The 23,477-nt window shown below is 45.6% G+C and overlaps 1 protein-coding gene across 2 annotated transcripts in view; it reads left to right on the forward strand.

Moving 5' to 3' along the window:
• Positions 1–23,477, forward strand: part of LOC137520976 (tenascin-N-like) — a 132,896-nt gene that overhangs the window by 41,561 nt on the left and 67,858 nt on the right. For both annotated transcript variants that reach the window (XM_068239620.1, XM_068239619.1), the window contains exons 3-4: positions 11,044–11,595; positions 21,558–21,839. In XM_068239620.1, coding sequence (XP_068095721.1) covers positions 11,044–11,595; positions 21,558–21,839 — 834 coding nt within the window. The remainder of the gene's footprint in view (positions 1–11,043; positions 11,596–21,557; positions 21,840–23,477) is intronic.

Genomic DNA, 23,477 nt, shown 5'->3' on the forward strand with positions numbered 1-23,477 from the left:
GGGTTTTCTAGCGTGAACCGTCTTTTTAAGGTCATGCCACAACATCTCAATAGGATTCAGGTCAGGACTTTGACTAAGCCACACCAAAGTCTTCATTTTGTTTTTCTTCAGCCATTCAGAGGTGGATTTGCTGGTGTGTTTTGGGTCATTGTCCTGCTGCAGCACCCAAGATCGCTTCAGCTTGAGTTGACGAACAGATGGCCGGACATTCTCCTTCAAGATTTTTTGGTAGAAAGTAGAATTCATGGTTCCATCTATCACAGCAAGCCTTCCAGGTCCTGAAGCAGCAAAACAACCCCAGACCATCACACTACCACCACCATATTTTACTGTTGATATGATGTTCTTTTGCTGAAATGCTGTGTTACTTCTACGCCAGATGTAATGGGACACGCACCTTCCAAAAAGTTCAACTTTTGTCTCGTCGGTCTACAAAGTATTTTCCCAAAAGTCTTGGCAATCATTGAGATGTTTTTTAGCAAAATTGAGACGAGCCTTAATTTTCTTTTTGCTTAAAAGTGGTTTGCGCCTTGGATATCTGCCATGCAGGCCGTTTTTGCCCAGTCTCTTTCTTATGGTGTAGTCGTGAACACTGACCCTAATTGAGGCAAGTGAGGCCTGCAGTTCTTTAGATGTTGTCCTGGGGTCTTTTGTGGCCTCTCGGATGAGTCTTCTCTGCGCTCTTGGGGTAATTTTGGTCGGCCAGCCACTCCTGGGAAGGTTTATCACTGTTCCATGTTTTTGCCATTTATGGATAATGGCTCTCGCTGTGGTTCACTGGAGTCCCAAAGCTTTAGAAATGGCTTTATAACCTTTACCAAAAAAACCCCAAAAGTTTGCTTTCTTAAAACAGAAAGAATTTGCGATAATTCAGGTTGGGGTGAGCTTGAGATGTCTCCCAGAGCATCACTGCTGAATATATGCAAATTAACCATTGTACCTTTACCAGACTGATAGATCTCAATTACTTTTGTTCTCATTTGTTCCTGAATTTCTTTGGATCTTGGCATGATGTCTAGCTTTGGAGGTGCTTTTGGTCTACTTCTCTGTGTCAGATAGCTCCTATTTAAAGAGACACTGAAGCGAAAAAAAAATTATGATATTATGATTTGTATGTGTAGTACAGCTAAGAAATAAAACATTAGGATCAGATACATCAGTCTAATTGTTTCCAGTACAGGGAGAGTTAAGAAACTCCAGTTGTTATCTCTATGCAAAAAAAGCCATTAAGCTCTACGACTTTCAAAGTCGTGGAGAGGGCTGTTTTCTGACTTTTATTATATCAACTGATAGTGAACTATTTACTTTTTCTCTTCCAGAGGAGAGGTCATTAGTTCCCAGACTGCTCTGAAAGAATCATTTTGAATGCTGAGTGTTGTGTAATCTGCACATATTAGAGAATGATGCAATGTTAGAAAAAACACTATATACCTAAAAATAAAAATGTGAGAATATTTTCTTTGCTGCTAATCTTCTAGTAATTATTCATAATACACAACCAATTCATTATATCATATATTTTTTTTCACTTCAGTGTCTCGTTAAGTGATTTCTTGATTGAAACAGGTGTGGCAGTAATCAGGCCTGGGGGTGACTACAGAAATTGAACTCAGGTGTGATAAACCACAGTTATTTTTTAACAAGAGGGGCAATCACTTTTTCACACAGGGCCATGTAGATTTGGAGTTTTTTTTCTCACTAAATAATAAAAACCATCATTTAAAACTGCATTTTGTGTTCAATTATGTTATCTTTGACTAATAGTTAACGGTTTTTGATGAGCAGAAACATTTAAGTGTGACAAACATGCAAAAGAATAAGAAATCAGGAAGGGGGCAAATAGTTTTTCACATCACTGTACAAACTCCTTGCAGATGTTGACCTGACTGTGATTCGAACCGGGGACCCGGTTGCAAGGCGAGAGCGCTAACCACTACGCCACCGTGCTGCCCACAGATATATATACTGGTATATAGTTTTTAGCTATGAATTAACCATAGATACATCGGGTGGCTCCACCACAATAACCAGTCTACCTCTATATGTGCTTTGAGTAGTGGTAATTATTATCAAACTGTTACCCTTCTTACATACACCTCTGACACTGTGGCAGTAGTTTGAACTTGGCAGGTTTTGGTGATCCATATCACTTGTAATGTACTATAAACAACTTGAGAGCAAAATTGGTTTTAGGAGAAATGGGACCATGGGCGGTGCTACACTGGGGCACGCTGGGGCACTGGCCTCCCCTGGGAATCACCGTGCCCCCCCCCTGAGTGCCCATCCTGTTAAGTAAGATACAGTTAAAAGTACCCTGAGCAGTCAATAAAAATGAAATTGGTACTTACCTGGGGCCTCCTCCAGCCCACCGAAGGCCGCGAGGTCCCCCCAGCGTCCTCCTGGCTCCTCTCCTGGTCCCGCTGGTGGCTCCGTTACCAGCGACTTTAGGGTTGAAGGTCTGCCGTACGCTTCCTGGATGAGATCGCTCCACATCATCACACCCGCCGCTACGCGTCCTCACACCGCCGTGACAGTCCTGCACATGTGCGGTTCAGAGTTAGAAAACCCCTGCTCCCCTATGGCAACTCCACTAAACGAGGGGAGACCAAGTCCCTAATGGAAGTAATAGCACTCTTTTAGGAGATGCAGTGTAAAACTTGCTCTGGGCCCCATAGCTCCTCAGGTATTCCCTTAATTCCTGCTCTGCTGCCAGATTCCCTTAGAACAGCCAACTAGTTGAAGGAAATCTATAAAACAGGGACAGAGGCAGCAATAATAAAAGCAAGAGGGTTTCCAGCCTTCCCTGCACTGTCTAGAACTAAAAGAAAGAGTTTGACTGGAGTTTTACTTTATAGAGTTTTAATTAGCCCTCCTGCAGCGGCTGCCTGTGTTCTCACAAGGAGAGTGGGAAGTATCCGCATTACAGGTGTTAGCAATACATCCTAATTATCTCCACTCGCTCCTCATCCATTTCATGATTAGCTCACAGTTGCTGTAGTTAACACAAGCGTTCATTTTTTTGGAAATTATATTCACAGTAGACAAACATGGCATTTTTTTTACTATTTTAAGACACTGAATCTGAGGATGAAGCCCACAGGCAGTCATTTTCAAAGTATTTTTTGTTCATTTTTTTTTTAACATCTCTTTTCTGAAATGAAGACAGAACACAATAAAGCGGTCATTTAAAATAGCCTGCGGCGAACTCGTCTACTGAAGTGAATTGCAAAGCATCCCTGTGAAAGGTAGCAATAATACCCTTCTGTGGGTGAAATGGTTTGTATAATGATCAGCCACCCACGTCTAGCTTGTCCCAGTGTCAATTAATAATGAAAAGGAAGCAGTACAATGAGCTTATCAGAACTAGGACAAAAGGAAGAGGTCTTGTCCGCAGCAGCCGTCTCCAGAGGTCGCTTCTCTGGGGCACGTTAGGGCATGAAAGCTACGATCTAATTGGTGGAAAAGGCCACTCTTTGTTTTTCTCTTTTTTGCTTAAGTTTTATTTGAATTAACCCGTCAGTGACTACAGCTCTCTTAATGGCAAACATTTATTCAATAACTTGTGGTAAAATTGGCATGCTACCGGAACTTCAGACAGCTCCATAGTGCACATTGTTCACTTTGCGCATTTCAACCAACGTTTGCATTGTTAGAGTAGCAGCTTGAAGTCCTGAGAAGATGTGGTTACACACGAAAAAGCTACTGGCTCAGGGGGCCTTTTTCCACGCTAAACTTTCGACTGTGTTCAAAGAAAACCTCAGATGAATAGAACATGAGCATAAGGATTCATACTCGGGCCTCGTGCTTCCTCCAGCCCCCTGTAGTTTGTCTGCTCGAACGCAGTCCTCCAGATCCCCTCTGTTCTTTGGCAGTGGAGTCCATGATCCAGCCAGATTGTGGGCAAATGCTCATGCGTGGTCCTGGATGCACACCCTTGATCATGCACCCGTTAAGAGTAGTGTGATCGGTGGGCATGCGTGGCTGGGACTGCAAATGCATAGTGATCCACAACTGGGCCAGTTGTGGCCTTTATTGGGCCACATTGAGAGAGAACTGAGGGGATTGAGAGGACAGCGACAAGTATCAGTGTACTCTAACAATCCTTGCGGGTCGTGCGGTTGTGGGTCATCTTGTTACTGTAAGGGTACAATTGGTGTGAGCTACCTGTGCATGGCAACATTACAGTACTTTTGTGCACATGCCCCTATGTAACTGGCACAAATAGTGATAAAATTGCTGTGCCCTAACTGCCCACTACAATTTACCACAATTTAGTGCATATGCCCCACAGATTGTTCATCAGTAAAGTGTTGCATTTCTGTAAAATACTTTCAGATCCCCACTTTTATAAAAAAAAAAAAGGTTTATCGGCTTAAATGATGGCTACTTCTATACAGAATCACTACATTTCTGAGATTGTTACTTTACCATTATTAAACCACTTCGCATTCCGAGTTTTTTTCCCCTTCAAGATTCCTGACAATTTTGTCATTTCAGCTGTCACTATTGATACATCAATAACTTTTTGATTACTTATGCCATCAAAGTCATACACATGTAGTTTTTACGGGCATTTGATATGGAAAAAATAGACTTAAGGGCAGAAAATACACATTTTTTCATATTTCATCCTTCACAAATTTTACATGATAAGTGCCACAGTTATAAAACATCTCAAAATAGGTTACTTTTCGTTTTCCAGTTAAATTGATACCCTACATGACATATTTCATCACCAGTTGCGAATGTGGCATACCATTATAGGCAGCTTGTGTGTTTGCAGTGATTGAATCCAAACGCTACGGCGCACAGTTTGGTGACCTCAGTGCTGTACAGCTACATTGCAGGGAACAGCACAGCAATGCATATGTACAGTGTTGGGTCCCGGAGCTGACGCCCTATCGATTGCGTGCGATCGCTACTGGCGGCAGCCATTATAGGTGTCCGCTAATACTAGGGCTAAGTATAGGAGACACAAGGGGTTAATTAGTTAGGTAGGAGTTAATATTTTACTTGCGGAGGGAAGAGAAACATTTTATTATTTAATGGGGACACTGTCACTTTAATACTTTTTTTTTTCTTAGTTTCATGAATAAGTGCTGTTAGTGGTAACATTCATTCACAGTTAAATGAATGCACACGAACACAAACATGCGCGGGACCGACGGGAGAGCTCATGTGCACGCGGCGGCCTTTTAACTGCAGGATGTGATTTTCACGTCCGGGAATGTACAGGGGTCTAATTAGGATGTGAAATTCATGTCTTGGAATCTTAAGGGGATAAAGGCAAATTATTGATGATCATCATGTTATTAAAGTGGCACTCTGCTTAAAGCAGTACGATCAGCCATACTATGCCAGGGAAAAAAAACACATATATAAGTAGATAAATACTTGAGCTACTTGCATAACACATGTATTATACTGTCCACGTTTTGATTTCAGTGAATGTTATATAAAGTAAATGACGAGAATTCTGTTCCTGGTGGGGGCCATGTCTTTTGCCCACAGTTTAGGCTAACTCGTGATGTCATTTCTGCCCTTTATTTTTTTCCTTGTCTCCTCCAATCGCCGAGTCGCCTCAGCCTTGTTTGTAAACACAAGTGAATAGGGGATTAGGTTTCAGATAAGCAGCAGGCAAGGAAATAAAGGGAAGAGGAGGAATAGATTATAGATAAAAAGAACCCCCAGCATGCAATTCTTTGGCACCGACTACTAAAGAGCCAGTGCTCCTAAGGTATGTGATAACTCCAAACCATAACAGCAGAAAAAGTTTGGAAAGTTTTGAATGCAGGAATAGCATCTTTATCACTTAATACACTCAGACCAGTTGCTGTTGAAATTTGATTTTTATGGTAACGATACCGCTTTAATATGTGGCCTATCTACAGAACCATAGGCCCCACTGCAGATTTTACGCTGTGCCTCCCCTCCAGCACTGTATGTAAAATCAGGCCCGTTTCTAGGGGCCGTGCAGCCGTGCGGCCGCTCTGAGCGCTATTGGGAGGAGGGCGCTGTAATGGAGGGGGGAGCCGCAGTCACGGGGAGGGCAGCCCGACCTCTCCCACCCTTCCTCTCCCCGGGCCGCCCTCCGTGCTCCCCCCTCAGATGCAGAGTAATGCGCAGGGAAGCACTGTAAATAGCTACTCACCTCCCTGGTTCCAATCGCTGTACACTCACTAGCCGCTGGTCTCCTCTCTGCATAGCCGTTTGGCAGGAAGCAGCATGTGTATACCCGGCTATGCAGAGAGGAGACCGGCGGCAAGTGAGTGATCGGCGATTGGAACCAGGGAGGTGAGTAGCTATTTACAGCGCTTCCCTGCGCATTACTCTGCATTTGAGGGGGGAGCATGGAGGGCGGCCCGGGGAGAGGAAGGGAGGGAGAGGTTGGGCCGCCCTCTCCGCGGGTGCGGCTCCCCCCTCCATTATGGGGGGGGGGGGCAACCTACCTACCTACCTAACCTACACTGGGGGGCAGCTACCTAATCTAAACTATACTTGGGGGGCACCTACCTATTCTAACCTATACTGGGGGGCAGCTACCTATCTAACCTATACTGGGGGGCAGCTACCAATCTAACCTATATTGGAGGGCAGCTACCTATCTAACCTACACTGGAGGCACCTACTTATCTAACCTTTATTGGGGGCACCTGCCTACCTAGCTAGCCTATACTGGTGGCAACTATACTGGCTACCTACGTATATTGGAGGCACCTACATAACTAACCTATACTGGGGGCACCTACCTATCTAACCTATGCTGGGGGCAACTATTCTGGCTACCTATATTATAGGCACCCACCTAGCTAACCTGTACTGGGGGCACCTACCTATGTGACAATGGTAGGGATTAGATTGTGAGCTCCTTGATTGACAGTTAGTGACAAGACAATATATATACTGTACAGCGCTGCGTAAGATGTCAGGGCTATATAAATGCTAAATAATAATAATAATACCGGAGGCGCCTGCATATCTAACATATACTGGGGGCAACTATACTGGCTACCTATACTAGAGGCACCTACCTGGCTAACCTATACTGGGGGCAACTATACTGGGTCACCTATGCCTGGCTACCTATACTGGGGGGACCTATATCTGGCTACCTATACTGGGGTACCTATTCCTGGCTACCTATACTGTGAGGACCTATACTGAGTGCAACTAGACCTGGCTAACCTATACTGCAGGCACCTATACCTGGCTCCGAGGGGGGCACAATTTTTACACCCTTGCCCTGGGTGCATTTTAGCCTAGAAACTGCCCTGTGTATAATAAGTGTTGGTGAACAGATTTGGAACACCCAACCACTCCTAAACAGCACACTTAAGCACCAATTCAGTACTGAACAAGTGGACAGGGTTGGGGGGAGTTCATTTACTTGCATGGAGCTTTGGAAGGAGGAAGCGTCAGAGTCACGTGAAACATGTGATGCGATGCACAACTGAACTCTCCCTGACCCTGTCCACCTGTTAGGCACTTAAAAGGAGCTGAAGTCTGGTGTTCAGGAGAATTCCAGTATCCCGAAGTCGATATGGTGAATTTGAACACCAACACTAATAATATATGGTATATGCAGGGACATGGTTTGTTAATGATTAGCAATATTCAAAGCCCATATAGAGGATGGAGATCATAACTACTACATGACTAATAATAGGCTTATGCAGAGATTGGAGGTGGGCCCTGTGTGGGTGCCTCAGGCTCAGGGGCACTGGTAGTAGCGTAAGTATAAATCATGGACATTGGTGGGGCCACTAATATTCACACACTCGCACGTGCATCACACGAGTGCGCTAATTCTGGCGCCAGAATTTAAAGTATTTCAAGAGACTGATCACAGCCATCCAGTGGAGCAAGTTTATTCTTGAGCCTGATATTTCCTGTATTCCTGTTGCTGACCAATCGCCAATTACTAATTACTCCTGTCTGCCACCTGTCTTGGCCAATTGCCTGTTACCCGAGTACGCCTGTATGCCACCTGCCTTGATCTACTGCCTCTTTCCTGATTACGCTTGCCTCAAGTTTTCCTGCAGTAGAAAACTTCTCTCTGCCTCCCGTGGGTCAATCGTGGGGCCTGTGTCCTGGTGCCTACCAGGCAGCAAAGTGTTCCCTTGCCCGCTAGGGGTAGAGGTCCATTATCCCTTGCTGGGTGCTCTGGTGAAGAACCATAGTCACTTAGATTCCTCACCCCGGGAGAGCTCACGCTAACCACTGGTGTCAGGGTCAACGGCATCACAGACCATAACAGACTAAGCATTACCTTATACTCATACTGTGCTGTGTGATCTGGTTTTCTTGTATTCCTGTATTACCATATTGCTGTATGTCACCCCTAAATATTGTCTGTAACCTAAATTAATGTCCAGCGCTGCGTAATATGTTGGCTGTGAGAGTCCACGGAGACGCCGCCGCGTGGGGCAACATGGTGCTTCACATGCGGAACTGCTGGCACGGGTTGGTGGGGACACCGCCGCCGCGGCTGGCGACATGGCGGCGGATCCGGTGGTGCAGCCGGCGGACTTCGGCACGCGTTCGCGCGCGGACCCTAGGCCTGGCCTCTCTTGTGCACAGAGGCAGAGGGTCGCACGCGCGCGCGCAAGGAGGCAGGATTTTTACCTCCTACGTAGGAGGGTCAGCTGACTCTCCAGTCAGCTGACCTCAGGAGGCCTTTTGATTGGCTGGGCAGCTGGGTGGCGCTGCTGATGCGCTCCCAGCATATAAGAAGCTTATTTTCAGCTGCTCCTTGTCTGCTGTCGTGAATACACTTCTGTGTTAGCGTTCAGACCTTAGTTCAGTGCCCTGGTGTTGATGCTAAGGATTGTATCTGTGTTTGACTCCGGCTATCCTTGACTACTCTCTCTCTCCACGCTATTGTACCTCTGCCTATCTGATTCTTGTTGCCGACCTTTGCTTGTTTACCGATTACTCTTCTGCCTTCCGTTCCTGTACTGCTGCCACCATCTCTGTTGCTGAACCCTTGCCTGTCTGACCTTTCTCCCTTCAATGGAACGTCTCCCACTGGAGGGTTATCTCTGAGGCTTGCCTCTCCGAGACGCCTGCCCCAAGCAGACGATTACTGCTAAGGGTCGAGATTCCTCACTCTGCCTGGTTAGAGGATCTCGCTCACGGGGTTCCCATTCAGAGGTAACCACACCTCTGAGGAATTGCCGTGTGGTGGATATTTCCACAGTTCTGTGATATATATTACTGTCGTTATTGTATTTCTTGTGCCGGGTGTCCAGAGGTTAGTCATATATCTGTATTATTGGTGATTCTGCAGATCATCAATAATCAGGTTCTCTCTGTGTGTTGACACCGATCATTACATTGGCGCTTTATAAATACAATAAATAATAATAATAATAACAACAGTATTCATCAACTGCATCAGCTGATTAATCTGCAATTCAGAAACCTTGTATTCACTGGGGTGTATTCACTAAAAGTCGGTAAAGTTGCTGTGCACTGGGAGCAAACAGCAATTTTATCATTACTCATACTATGTAGGTGGTGCGTATTGTACAATTAGCATGACCTGCATTACCTAGGTAACGTGAGTGTCACTGTTTGCGTACCGCGTGTTACCCCAGTAATACTTGTGTTAGCTAGGTAACATGAATCACGTTATTTGTGCAATGGGTACTACCTTCTCATTGTGAGTAACAGCAAAATTGATGTGCGCTATCTGTGAAAAGGCCGAAGGCGGAAGGACACAACCAATGCAAGAAACACTTCTTTCAGACTTTGGCTGGCCAGAACGTGACCAGATAAGAGGCGGCCAGCCAAGCCATGAAGAAAGGCTTTCGTGGAATGCAACAGAAGGAGCAAACTGCTTCAGCAGTGGCATCTGCATTACCCAGCTCTGGCTCCTTTCCCTGCCCTTCGCCCCCAGTGTCCTCTCCAGAGCTGGGACACGGTCCTCCAGCACCCAAGGCTGAGACACCAAAGTGCACCCCCCCATCCCTCCCACCCCAGCCATCACACACTGATTGCTATTAGACCAAGATGTGCCCCAGGGCCCCCAACACCTTAATCTCTAGTTATCTGGTTTGCAGTCACTGCCATGAATCCCCTTTTCGTATTTCTCTCTGCTTCAAAAACAATAGAGGAATGATAGCAGGGGCGTAGCAATAGGGGGTGCAGCGGTAGCGACCACATCAGGGCCCTTGGGCCAGAGGGGCCCCGAAGGGCTCTCCCTCAACTACAGTATTCGCTCTCTATTGGTCCTGTGCTCATAATAATCACTTCTATATATACATTGAGTAGTGGTAAACATTAACAAGCTCTTTCCCATCCCCTTCTTGCACCTCTGACACTGTAGTTGCCATTGTCAATAGCTATGTATAGAGTGCATGGGGGGCCCCATTGTAAAACTTGCATCGGGGCCCACAGCTCCTTAGCTATGCCACTGAATGATAGCCAAGTGAGCTGTGTGCCCCCTCCTACATTGTGCCCTGAGGCTGGAGCCTCTCTCGCCTCTGCCTTGGCCCGGCCCTGGTCCTCTCACATCTGTCTCCAGGGAGGAAATATACAGGACAGTTCCTGTGCCTGCACTCTCTCTCTCCCTGTTGTGTGTGTGTGTGTGTGTGTGTGTGTGTGTGTAGCCTGCGAATACTGGCAACACAGCCATACACACACACAGCAGGGAGGGAGTGAGTCCAGGCGTGCTGAGACAGGCTGCCCTGTATAATTCCTCCCTGGAGACAGATTTGAGAGGAGGATGCAGGGGACAAGGGGAAGGAGGAGGAGCCAGGGATTTCAGATGACACCCCTAAAACTTGTGCAGTTTGCCTTTCTTCAGAACTTGGCCTGACAGGTCCTGTCCCGTTCTGGCTGTCTAAAACCCCAAAACGTCAGTATAATGCGATGAATTTGCATATTGGCCGGCCAGATTCCGAATTGGCCAGACTTTTGGTTTTGGCTGTAATAAGTGAAGTCAGGGATATCTTTGCAATGCGTGCTTGGGATCAGAGGGTTCACTTAACACTTTTAATATTTGATATATTTAACCTTATCTCGTTTCATATTTTTCAGGCAAATGCAATGGGAATGGAAAGTACAGACCTGAGTTGGGTACCTGCGAGTGTGACGAGGGTTGGGATCCACCCGATTGTGCTACAAGGAGCTGCCCAGGCAACTGTGGTGGAAACGGCGTGTGTGTCGATGGCGTCTGCCAGTGCGCTGAGGGCTTCACAGGAGACGACTGCAGCATTAAGAAATGTCCCTTTGATTGCGGGAAGTTTGGCACCTGCGTGGACGGCGTATGTGTGTGCATGGACCCATACATAGGCCCAGCATGTAGGAAGAAGAAGTGCCCCTTCGACTGCAGTCCACATGGAAAATGCGTTGATGGTGTCTGCCAGTGTGCAGAGGGATACACAGGACCTGACTGCAAGGAAAAGAAATGTGCTGTCGACTGTCGTCCTAATGGCCGCTGTGTCAATGGCGTCTGCCAGTGTGCAGAGGGATACACGGGACTTGACTGCAAGGAAAAGAAATGTGCTGTTGACTGTCGTCCTAATGGCCGCTGTGTCAATGGCGTCTGTGTCTGTAAAGCAGGCTTCATCGGAGATGACTGTTCTATCGGTAAGAAAATTTACACTGATTTCAAAACTATGTTATGTCATAATGTCATTAAAGGAAATTTATTTTTCCTTTTAGCATTTTTTGTGTGTATACATAACGTGTGTAGCATTAAAAAAAAAATAGATATTGCAAGTTCTCCAGACTTGGTGACTGATAACTAGGCCTAATAGTTCTCTATGGGGCAATTTTACTGATTGGGACCGAAAATAGAAGAGTGAATGAATGTTATATTTTCTTTGTGATATGAAACATTGTGGTTGATTTATGAAACCTTGATTTGTACAGACAGCACATGTCAAGTTTAACAATATTTACATAAGAGGGGTACAGTGCGTAGCGCACATAGCACAATTAATATAATGCATGTTGTAGAAGAAGCAACATACATGTTATTTGTATAACACTATGGGCTTGATTCACTAAGACAAATAGCATGCCTTATCCGAGTTAACATGCCTTATCAGAGATAACCTGCCTTATCAAAGTTAACATGCCTTATCAGAGTAGCATAGCAAGCGCAGAGGCGCAGCAATAGGGGTTGCAGAGGTTGCGACCGCACCTGGGCCCACCCTAAAACACAGTATTAGCTCTCTATTGGTCCTGTGCTGGTAATAATCACTTCTATAGATGCTCTAAATAGTTGTAAACATTAACCTTTTGAGGACCACAGTGCTACCCCCCCCCTAAAGACCAGGATATTTTTTGTGTAATGGGCCACTGCAGCTTTAAGGCCAAGCTGCAGGGCCGCACAACAGCGCACACTAGTGCTCCCCCCCCCCTCCCTTTTCCCCCCACCAACAGAGCTCTCTGTTGGTGGGGTCTGATCTCCCCCCAGTGTTTGTTTGTTAGCGGTTAGGGTGCTTGCCCACCACACAGTGAGACCCGGGTTTGATTCCCAGCCAATGTGAGTTGGCTTTTATGCTACAAATCCTTAAAGGGAACCTAAACGTTGAAGGTTATGGATTTTTCCTTTTAAAATAATACCAGTTGCCTGAATCGCCTGCTGATCCTGTGTCTCTAATACGTTTAGCCACAGCCCCTGAACAAGCATGCAGATCAGGTGCTCTGACTTAAGTCAGACTGGATTAGCTGCATACTTGTTTCAGGGTGTGATTCAGCCACTATTGCAGTCACAGAGATCAGCTGCACTGCCAGGCAACTGGTATTGTTTACAGGAAACATCCATATCACTCTCAGTTAAGGTTCCTTTTAATCAACCTAATGTTTCTATTGCATTGAGCATAAATAGTAAATGCTAGGCCAGCTTCAGTTTGTACTGTTGTGGTACAGCAGTTAGGGTGCTTGCCCACCACACAGTGAGACCTGGGTTCAACTCCCAGCCAATGTGAGTTGGCTTTTATGCTACAAATCCTTAAAGGGAACCTAAACGGGGAAGGATATGGATTTTTCCTTTTAAAATAATACCAGTTGCCTGAATCGCCTGCTGATCCTGTGTCTCTAATACTTTTAGCCGCAGCCCCTGAACAAGCATGCAGATCAGGTGCTCTGACTGAAGTCAGACTGGATTAGCTGCATGCTAGTTTCAGGGTGTGATTCAGCCACTATTGCAGTCACAGAGATCAGCTGGACTGCCAGGCAACTGGTATTGTTTACAGGAAACATCCATATCACTCTCAGTTAAAGTGAACCTCCAGACTAAAAATTGACTCAGCAGCACTGAAAAGGCCTGGTGTTTCTTTAACAGTTTCACAGCATCAGAACTTTATTTCTCTTATACAAGCCTCATTTTTAGCTGCACAGAAGAAAACTGCCCGAGCATGATGGAATTTCTGATGTTGTTGTTCTCGCTCTGCTGTTTTTGTGCAATTTTTTTTTTTTTTACATTTTGAATTGGACATTTGAAGCCTAGTGTGTGCAGCTGTGAGGGGTCACAGGACAGTTGGAACTGTGTCTCATGCTTCCTGTCACCTCCATTCAACCAAAAATATGGCTGCCCCCATGACAAATATGGCAGCCCCCATGAATCACAAACATTTGCCTGTTCTTTTATAACAGAGTGGGTAAAAGATTATATTACCTATCTATTCTAATTAACATAACTAATGTAACTTAATAACTGTATGTTTGTTTAGGCTGAAGTTCCCCTTTAAGGTTCCCTTTAAGCAACCTAATGTTTCTATTGCATTGAGCATAAATAGTAAATGCTAGGCCAGCTTTAGTTAGTACTGTTGTGGTACAGCGGTTAGGGTGCTTGTTCACCACACAGTTGGACCTGGGTTTGATTCCCAGCCATGGTATGTAAACTGGTTTTTGAAATAGTATAATTCCCTGGCAGATGAGACCCTCCTCCCTCTGGTAGGAGGGAATGGGTAGAAGGGTAGGAGGGAGGGCCTCCAGGTATTAGAGCCCTTGAAACATGTTTTCTATCATTTTTCCAGCCGGTAGAATTTTTTCAAATTTTCAAAGTTCGCCTTCCCATTGAAGTCTATTGCGGTTTGCGAACTTTTTCGTGAACCGAACCTATCGCGAAGGTTCGCGAACAGGGTTCGCGAACCAAAACTCGGGGGTTCGCGACATCTCTAGTTAACTTTGATAAGGTGTGTTATCTCTGATAAGGCGTGGTAACTCAGATGAGGCATGCTGTTTGTCTTAGTGAATCAAGCCCTATATGTGCAATGCACGGTAGGTGCTTGCATACACACTGCTAACATTTGCTGTGGTTTCATTACTCAAGTCTTTTTAGTAGCATCTCTAATGAAACAAAATTGAAAACAAATCACTCTAAAGTGAATACATAGGATTTTTTTTAGTGTTATATCTATTTTAATTTGGGATAATACAAGCAATAATTTCAGAATTGTGGAGATCCACCTCCTTGTTTGACCGTTATGTTTTTTCTTCTTTATTCTTTTTTTTCTTAACTAATAATAATAGGGCCTATTTACAGAGGCGTAGCTATGGGTGGGCAAGGGGGGACACGTGTCCCAGGCACAGCACTGTAAGGGGGTGCAGAGCATGGTCACCACAACACCCCCAAGTGAGTGAGAGGCGGCTCGCTGGCTGCCCGAAGTGCCCCTGCTTCTTTCCCTCCCTCCCTCTGCAGAGGAGTGCAGAAGTGTTAACAGCAGCAGAACAAGGGGGCACATCTGGCTAATTATAGTGGGTACATCTAAACGTGGGAAAGGGAGGCACATCTGGCTTTCTAAAGGGGGGCACATTTGGCTATCTAAACAGGGGGAAGGGGGCACATCTGGCTATCTAAACAGCATTTGTACATTTGGCTCCACCCATGATCACACCCATATGCCCAATTTGTCCAGAGGGGGCACAAAAACTGTCTTTGTCCCTGGAAAGCCTAGCTACGCCTCTGCGTATTTATCGGAATCGCTAAAAGAAGCATGGACAAATGTAGGCACCTGCTATTAGAGAGCGCCAACATTTTTCTTAGGGGATTGAGGTTAGGGAGGGAGGGAGGGCTGGGGGGAGGATAAGGTTAAGTGGCCACTGGTTAAGGTTAGGTGCCCACTGTGGTGGTTTTAGGTTAGGGCCCAGTAGGGGGGTTAAGGTTAGGCACAACCAGGTGGGTTTTGTGTGAGAGTAGGGTGGGGTTGGGTAAAAGTGAAATATCTGCAAATGTTACCGATATTTCACTTTATGAAACCAAACACATTTTTTCAGTTAGCAAAAATTGGCTAGAGGTGCTTTTGGATATGTGCGTAATTATGAGTCACCAAGTCGTGAGACATAGGGCCAGATGCAGTAAAATGCAAAAAGTTGCGCAGAGAGCTACAGGGGCAGTATTAATTTATTCTGCTTTCAGGGTAGCCAGTCCACCTGACTGACAGGTAGCCATTTGTCTGTAATTACCCCCGGTGAAGCACTACCCGTTAACCCGCTAGCGCTACAAGCATTTCCACGCTAATGTGGGCATTGCTATGCATGGTTACAGTTTTTAGGGCAGTGCTCCACCGGCGGTAGTAACAGTAAAATTGCTGTGCGCTCCCTGTCAGTCAGGTGGGCTGGTGCCCCTGTAGACTTGTTTTCAGCAAACAAACACTACAGTAAGGACTGTAAATGTGTGCATAGACTGAAACCTTGCCATTAGGGAGCAGCGTGTCCAGTGTGAATATGACACAAGCTCACATTTATTTCATGACACGTTTGATGTTAGATTGCATAGGTTTACCACCAGATCTGCTGCTCCCAGGCCACCAAGCATGAGTGGAGTTGGCTGAAATTCCTGGTTGCTTTTTTAGTATTGTCAGGAGACTGTGTTAACAAACAATGACTCCAGAAAATTCTGTGGCGCCTACATTCTGAGCAAATACCGGTATGTTTTGCCTGAGCTCATGCTGTTTTTTTCCACACAGCTAAAAGGTTTGTTTTTGTTGTTCTTGATGTAAATGATGCATAAATTAGGATCATTAATCTTATCTATTTTACATTGCTGTGTTTGTAAATATCTTTATGTAGTTTGTTTTATAATTATATTTATTAACCATCTTAGCGGTATGGACAAGCTCAGCTCGTCCATCACCGCCGATGGCTGCCGCTCAGGCCCTGCTGGGCCGATTTTGTTCAAATAAAGAGCAGCACACGCAGCCGGCACTTTGCCAGCCGCGTGTGCTGCCCGATCGCCGCCGCTCCGCGGCGATTCGCCGCGAGCAGCGGCGAAAGAGGGTCCCCCCAGCCGCCTGAGCCCAGCGTAGCCGGAACAAAAAGTTCCGGCCAGCGCTAAGGGCTGGATCGGAGGCGGCTGACGTCAGGACGTCGGCTGACGTCCATGACGTCACTCCGCTCGTCGCTATGGCGACGATCTAAACAAAACAAGGAAGGCCGCTCATTGCGGCCTTCCTTGTTTATTCTGGGCGCCGGAGGCGATCGGAAGAACGCCTCCGGAGCGCCCTCTAGTGGGCTTTCATGCAGCCAACTTTCAGTTGGCTGCATGAAATAGTTTTTTTTAAATTTAAAAAAAACCCTCCCGCAGCCGCCCTGGCGATCTTAATAGAACGCCAGGGTGGTTAAGGGTTTAGTTGCTTAGCAACCAAAGAAGATTTAATTAATGTTTCCTTTGTGGTTATTAATAGAACAGTAGAAGGAGCAAAGTACTAATGTAGTGCCTACAGGACACGGAGAGAATACAGCCACCTTCCAGGCACAGAATTGCATTTCTGATGCGGAAGACATTTGAAGTTTATCACTGTCATGTGTTCAAAAAGTAAGATCAAGGCTAGCGCTGCCAAGGCAAAGGGGCCCATGACAACTGAGGGGATCCCCTGCGCTACGGTGGGGAAGGGTGCGTGGCAGAAGTGGGGAGGTGGGGGTTGACATCATTCCTCCCTTCCTCTCCATGGGCCCCTCTCCTGGGCCCCCCTGCAGAGCTGGAGTACAGTGGTGCAGTGTGTAATTAACTCACCTGTTCGCCGGCTCCATGCGCTGCACCCGCTCCAGCACTGCAGGGGGGCACAGGAGGGGGCCCCAAGGAGAGGGAGGGAGGATGATGTTGGCCCCCCCCTTCCCGCAGTGTCACCTATACCTGGCTACCTATACTGGCTGCACCTATAACTGGCTACCTATACTGGCTGCACCTATACATGGATACTTATACTGGCTGCACCTATACCTGGCTACCTATACTGTGGGGACCTATGCCTGGCTACCTGTACTGGTGGCACCTACAGTATACCTGGCTACCTATACTGGCTGCATCTATTCCTGGCTACCTATACTGGGGGCACCTATACCTGGTTACCTATACTGGTGGGAGGTATGCCTGGATACATATACTAGGGGCACCTATACCTGGCTACCTATACTAGGGCACCTATACCTGGCTACCTATACTGGAGGGACATATGCTTAGCTACCTATACTGGTGGCACCTATACCTAGCTAACTAAACTGGCTGACTGTACCTATATCTGGCTATCTGTACTGTGGGCACCTATACCTGGCTACCTATACTGACAGTACCTATACCTGGCTACCTGTACTGGGGGCACCTACACCTGGCTACCTATACTGATGGCACCTAAACCTAGCTACCTATACTGGAGCACCTACACCTGTCTACCTATACTGGCTGCACCTATACCTGGCTAAATATCCTGGGGGCACCTATATGCAATGCTGTAATTGTGGCTCTCCCTCAGTCGGGGTGGATGTGCGGTGGGCTAGATCGGAAGGCCTGGGGGTTGACTTTGGTGGTGGTGGGGGGGGGGGGGGGGGGGGTAAGGGCAGAGGGGGTCTGGCAATGTATACACCTATTCAGGCAGTTGAAAAAAAAAGAGTAAGGGGGAAATGACATCAGGATTGGCTTCAGACTGCAGGCAGTAATGATGGAAAATGCCTGGAACAGTTTCCTCTTTATTTACTGTATAGAATTCACTGAAATCAAAATGTGGACAGTACAATACATGTGTTATGTAAGTAGAACAAGTATTTATCTACTTATATATGAGTGTTTTTTCCCGGGGCTAGTATGGCTGTCCCTGCTGCTTTAAGCTGCTTTGGGGATATGGGAGGTAGTATGAGAATAGGAAAAGATGAGCTGGTAATAAAATATCAGTAGCTCTACTGATATTCTACTATCGGGTAGATCTCATGCTCATTTTAACCTTGCAGAGCTTTTAAATAATTGCTTTATTCCTTGCAATGCATAGAGCTAAAGTGAAAGTATTGCGCTTTTTTTCAAAGCCTAAGTAGAGTTTTACCTCAAACATCATCCTACAGGAAAGTGGTTCACATGTGCATAAGAACTAGCATATAAAATGTATAAAACTCGCCTTTCAAGAACACGGCTGAATGGAACAGAACTCTAAACGGAAATTGCATATCAGTATCCTGGCATAAACTCATTTCAGAGATGAGACCATGGAGAACACAGGCATGAATGGAATTGTGATAGATATTGAATGAAGACCGCCGTTGTATTGTTCAGCAAAGGAACACTGACATAAACAGGCTTGTTTAGAATGGATGTTTGCATCCATAATGTGTAAAATGCTCCAAGACTCAGCATTCAGTCAGATTCCGCTCACACTAGTGAGAGGATACGTGTAGCAACACACAGGGATACCCTAATATATGAATAATCACCTCACAATTCCTGCAGATTTATGTACCCCAAATGGAGCTGAAAGCCATGGCCATTTTAAAATTGGACATTTTCCTATGGAGAGTCAAAAGTGCAGTCATTGTCAGCTGTAACCCTGTTCTGGAATGGTCTAAACCGATACAATCCATTGTCAGCTGTAACCCCATTGGGAAATGGTCTAACCTAAAATATTCCATTGTCAGCTGTAACCCCATTGGGGAATGGTCTAACCTGATACAATCCATTGTCAGCTGTAACCCCATTGGGGAATGGTCTAACCTGATACAATCCATTGTCAGCTGTAACCCCATTGGGGAATGGTCTAACCTGATACAATCCATTGTCAGCTGTAACCCCATTGGGGAATGGTCTAACCTGATACAATCCATTGTCAGCTGTAACCCCGTTGGGGAATGGTCTAACCTGATACAATCCATTGTCAGCTGTAACCCCGTTGGGGAATGGTCTAAGATAAAATATTCCATTGTCAGCTGTAACCCCATTGGGAATGGTCTAACCTAATATACAATCCATTGTCAGCTGTAACCCCATTGGGAAATGGTCTAAGCTAAAATATTCCATTGTCAGCTGTAACCCCAAAGGGGAATGGTCTAACCTGTAACCCCGTTGGGGAATGGTCTAAGCTAAAATATTCTATTGTCAGCTGTAACCCCAAAGGGGAATGGTCTAACCTGTAACCCCGTTGGGGAATGGTCTAAGCTAAAATATTCCATTGTCAGCTGTAACCCCATTGGGGAATGGTCTAACCTAATATACAATCCATTGTCAGCTGTAACCCCATTGGGGAATGGTCTAACCTGATACAGTCCATTGTCAGCTGTAACCCCATTGGGGGATGGCCTAAGCTAAAATATTCCATTGTCAGCTGTAGCCCCAAAGGGGAATGGTCTAACCTAATACAATTCATTATCATCTGTAACCCCATTAGGGAATGGTCTAACCTAAAATATTCCATTGTCCCCTGCAACCCCATTTGAGAATGGTCTAACCTGATACAATCCATTGTCAGCTGTAACCCCATTGGGAATGGTCTAACCTGATACAATACATTGTCAGCTGTAACCCCATTGGGGAATGGTCTAACCCAGCCTTTCTCAACCTTTTTACTCTGGAGGAAAACTGCAAATAACTTTTGGCTCTCAAGGAACCCCTGCAAGTAATTTTTTGATCTTGAGGAACCCCTACATTTATTTTGCAGGAGGCAACTGCCGCTACCACCTAATACACTGCCACTCACTATACTGTCTCCTTATCCTAGTGCTTTTTATTAATGTACTCATTATTATTCTGACCCCCAATTTAGTGCTTCTTTTTACAGTACCCCGTATTGTAATGTTCTGTATCATACTTCCCCCACGATGGGGAAAATGGCAAGGAACCCCTGAGCAGCAGTATTCAGGGAACCCTAGTTGAGAAAGCCTGGTCTAACCTGCTACAATCCATTGTCAGCTGTAACCCCATTTTGGAATGGTCTAACCTGATACAATTCATTGTAGGCTGTAACCCCATGTGGGAACGGTCTAACCTGATACAGTGTGTTGGTAAGCGCATACAGACGAGAGGCCTAGTCCTTGTCTGAGTCCAGTACAAAGCTGTCAGGTAGCAGGTCACCCGCTGTAGTGGGAGGAAATGGAAGCATGCAACCTTTTCCCAAGGATCAGTGGTATGGTAATGCAGCTTTGGCCAGTAGTCAAGAATTAACCCTTTCTAATCCTTTGTTGGACAGTAGGGGGCGCTGTTGCTGGATAAAATCTGGCCCCTTTAGATCTAAGTACCGGACTAAGTCAGTAGCTGCAATGTGCTCTCCCCTCCCCCCCCCCCCCCCAATATGTAACATGCCACATCGCTAGTGGTGCCTTTGCCTTATCTGGCCCAGTAGGGCAATACCCAAGTTTATCAATGTGTCAGGCATTTTGATCCCCTCCAGTACCACACTGCGCCATGTTATACCATTATTATACTAGCGTGCGTGCAATGGGGCGGAGCTGCAGCACCTCCTCGCTCTAGCATCACATTCCCCGGTATCCCCTGCACACCGTAAAAAAACAAGTGCTGGGAGGACGTGGATGATCACAAAAATGGATTGGAAAGGGTTCATATTATGAACTTTACTGGCAACATGTTTCATGGCTGAGTATCTCACCCTTGCTTCCCTATGAGAGCTAGATGCTAAGCTCAGACAGGGATCAAAGTGGTGTACACACATATCGCACACAGAGATTGCTTTGTACTCCATGAAGAGTTTGGGGGCCAAGTGCTGCAGGGACACATCGCTATCCTGCGGGCTTGCGCAGAGTGCATGTAAAGTTTACTGGCCTTGACACAATCTGTGTAGAGCTTTATACAAATAGCATTCCTTGAGTTGTACATGCCATGCCTACATTGCTTTTTATATAAGTAACGTAGGCACTGCATGAGTAATGTGTGTTATGCTATCTGCGTGATGTGCTACACAGACTCCATAAAACCTGGTAAACATTTACCAAGGTCCTGTGAATACACCACATGGTATCAACTGTAATGCAGGGATGCTGGGAAATGTATCCTACCATCTATTGTTCTTCCTATATCTGGAGTCACATGGACACACGTGATTGACCCACCCACCAGTTGAATCCAGAGAGGAGAGGAAGTGATGTGAGGTTCACCTTGCCAAGCACATTTGACCCTTAAAACAGATGATCTGTCCACCACTGCTTATATACACTGTTAATATTCACTTCTCTATCTGATTACTACTAGAGATTCACTTTTTCAATTTTTGGTGTGGTTGAGCAGTAAAGTTACAACTTGGTTGTTAGAGGATTCTGTTCAATCTGTAGTTTCATAAAAAAAATGATTATGAAATATTCCAATCATAAATGGTCTGCCTTTCTTATTTCAGACATCAACACCCTTTGCAGCGGCAATGGCAGATATGATGTGGCCACTGGTTCCTGTGTGTGCAAAGCAGGCTGGGAAGGTCCAGACTGTTCTATGAAGAGCTGCATCCCAGCCTGTGGGGAAAATGGCAGGTGTGTCAATGGTGTCTGCGTCTGCAATCCAGGCTTCTCAGGACCAACCTGCTATGAGCAGGACTGCGCCGTCAGCTGTGGTGAAAACGGGCGCTGTGATGGTGGCCAGTGCTTCTGCGAGGAGGGATTTTTCGGCGAATCCTGTTCAGAAGGTAAGAGATATATAACTGTATGTTAAATATTGTAGCTATATAACTATTATAGTATAACATGATGAGATAAACACATGTATGTTTAGTGGCAAGCACACAAATAAATATGCTGTGTTCCCTTTCTTCTTTCTCTGTCTGAAAGAGTTAATATTCAGCTTTGCAACTGACAGTTTTACTCCAATGGGACCGTACGTTAAAAAAGGGCGCCGGGATAAAAGGGCGCAGGGTTTTAAACGATAAGCATGAATAACGTTTAAAAAAAAATTGTGCTATATTTTGTTTTAAAATAATGTTTTATAAAGTTATAAATCATTAAATAATGTGTATGAAATCGGGAATTGTAAAAACGTTAATCTTCCCTTTTTAAAAAGTGAAATGTATAATAACGTTTTATAAAAGATAAATAAGAATGTTACTAAAACTATACTTAACCCTACCCTCACACAGAACCCTCCCTGTACCTACCCCTAACCCCTAGACCCCCCTGGTGGTGCCTAAACCTAAGACCCCCCTGGTGGTGCCTAAACCTTAAACCACCCCTGGTGGTGCCTAACCCCTAGACCCCCCTGGTGGTGCCTAAAGTTTAGGCACCACCAGGGGGGTCTTAGGTTTAGGCCCTAAACCTAAGACCCCCCTGGTGGTGCCTAACCCTAAGACCCCCCTGGTGGTGCCTAACCCTAAGACCCCCCTGGTGGTGCCTAACCCTAAAACTCCCCTGGTGGTGCCTAAACCTAATACCCCCCTTGTGGTGCCTAAACCTAAGACCCCCCTGTGATAAGCATTAATAACGTTTGAAAAAAAATATTGTGCTGTTTTTCGTTTAAAAATAATATTTATAAAAACATATTGTACTGTTTTTCTTTTAAAAAAATGTTTAAAAAATTATAAATCATTAAATAATGTGTAATCATTTATAAAATGTAAGCGGTTATAAAAAAAAGTCTCCGGGCGCGACTTGTAAAACGTTATTTTTCTCCGGCGCCCTTTTTTCCTGTTGGGCGCCCATTAAACGATATTCATTATAGGAGTGAATGGTGGCGCCCTTTTTGTCCACCTGCCTCATGCGCCCAAATTTCCTGCTTCCCCCAGTCGGACTATAACATCCCTCACTGATAAGGAATTACAGCCATAAACGAGTAAGAGGATAGATAAAATTGCTTATATCATATTTTCACTTAAAGTAAACCTGAGTTAAACAAAAATAAAAAAGTTATACGTACATTGGGCTTCCTCCAGCCCCCTTCAGGCTAATCGGTCCCTCACCGTCCTCCCCAGCCGCCTAGAGCCTCAGGTAGATGCCTCTTATGTTCGCCAGTTGGGGCGTACAGCGCATGTACGGATGTGTGTACTTGCCTCGTCACGCTGGGAGTGTTCGGCACCTGCGCAGGCACAGAAAGCTCCAAACCGCAGGAGCGCAACGGGGGACTGTGCTGCCTGGCAAAGATAACGGGGCATCTACCAGATTATCTAGGCTGCGGAGGAGGGTGGCAAGGGACTGATTAGCCTGAAGTGGGCTAGAGGAAGCCCCAGGTATGTATAAGCTTTAGTGAATCAAGCCCCATATGTGAAACCAGCTTTAAAGGGACACTTAACTGGAAAAAAAAATCTCCCAGTTACTTATCTGGTGCTTCTTCCAGT

This window comes from Hyperolius riggenbachi, chromosome 6, assembly GCF_040937935.1.
Source record: "Hyperolius riggenbachi isolate aHypRig1 chromosome 6, aHypRig1.pri, whole genome shotgun sequence".
Classification (NCBI taxonomy): domain Eukaryota; kingdom Metazoa; phylum Chordata; class Amphibia; order Anura; family Hyperoliidae; genus Hyperolius; species Hyperolius riggenbachi.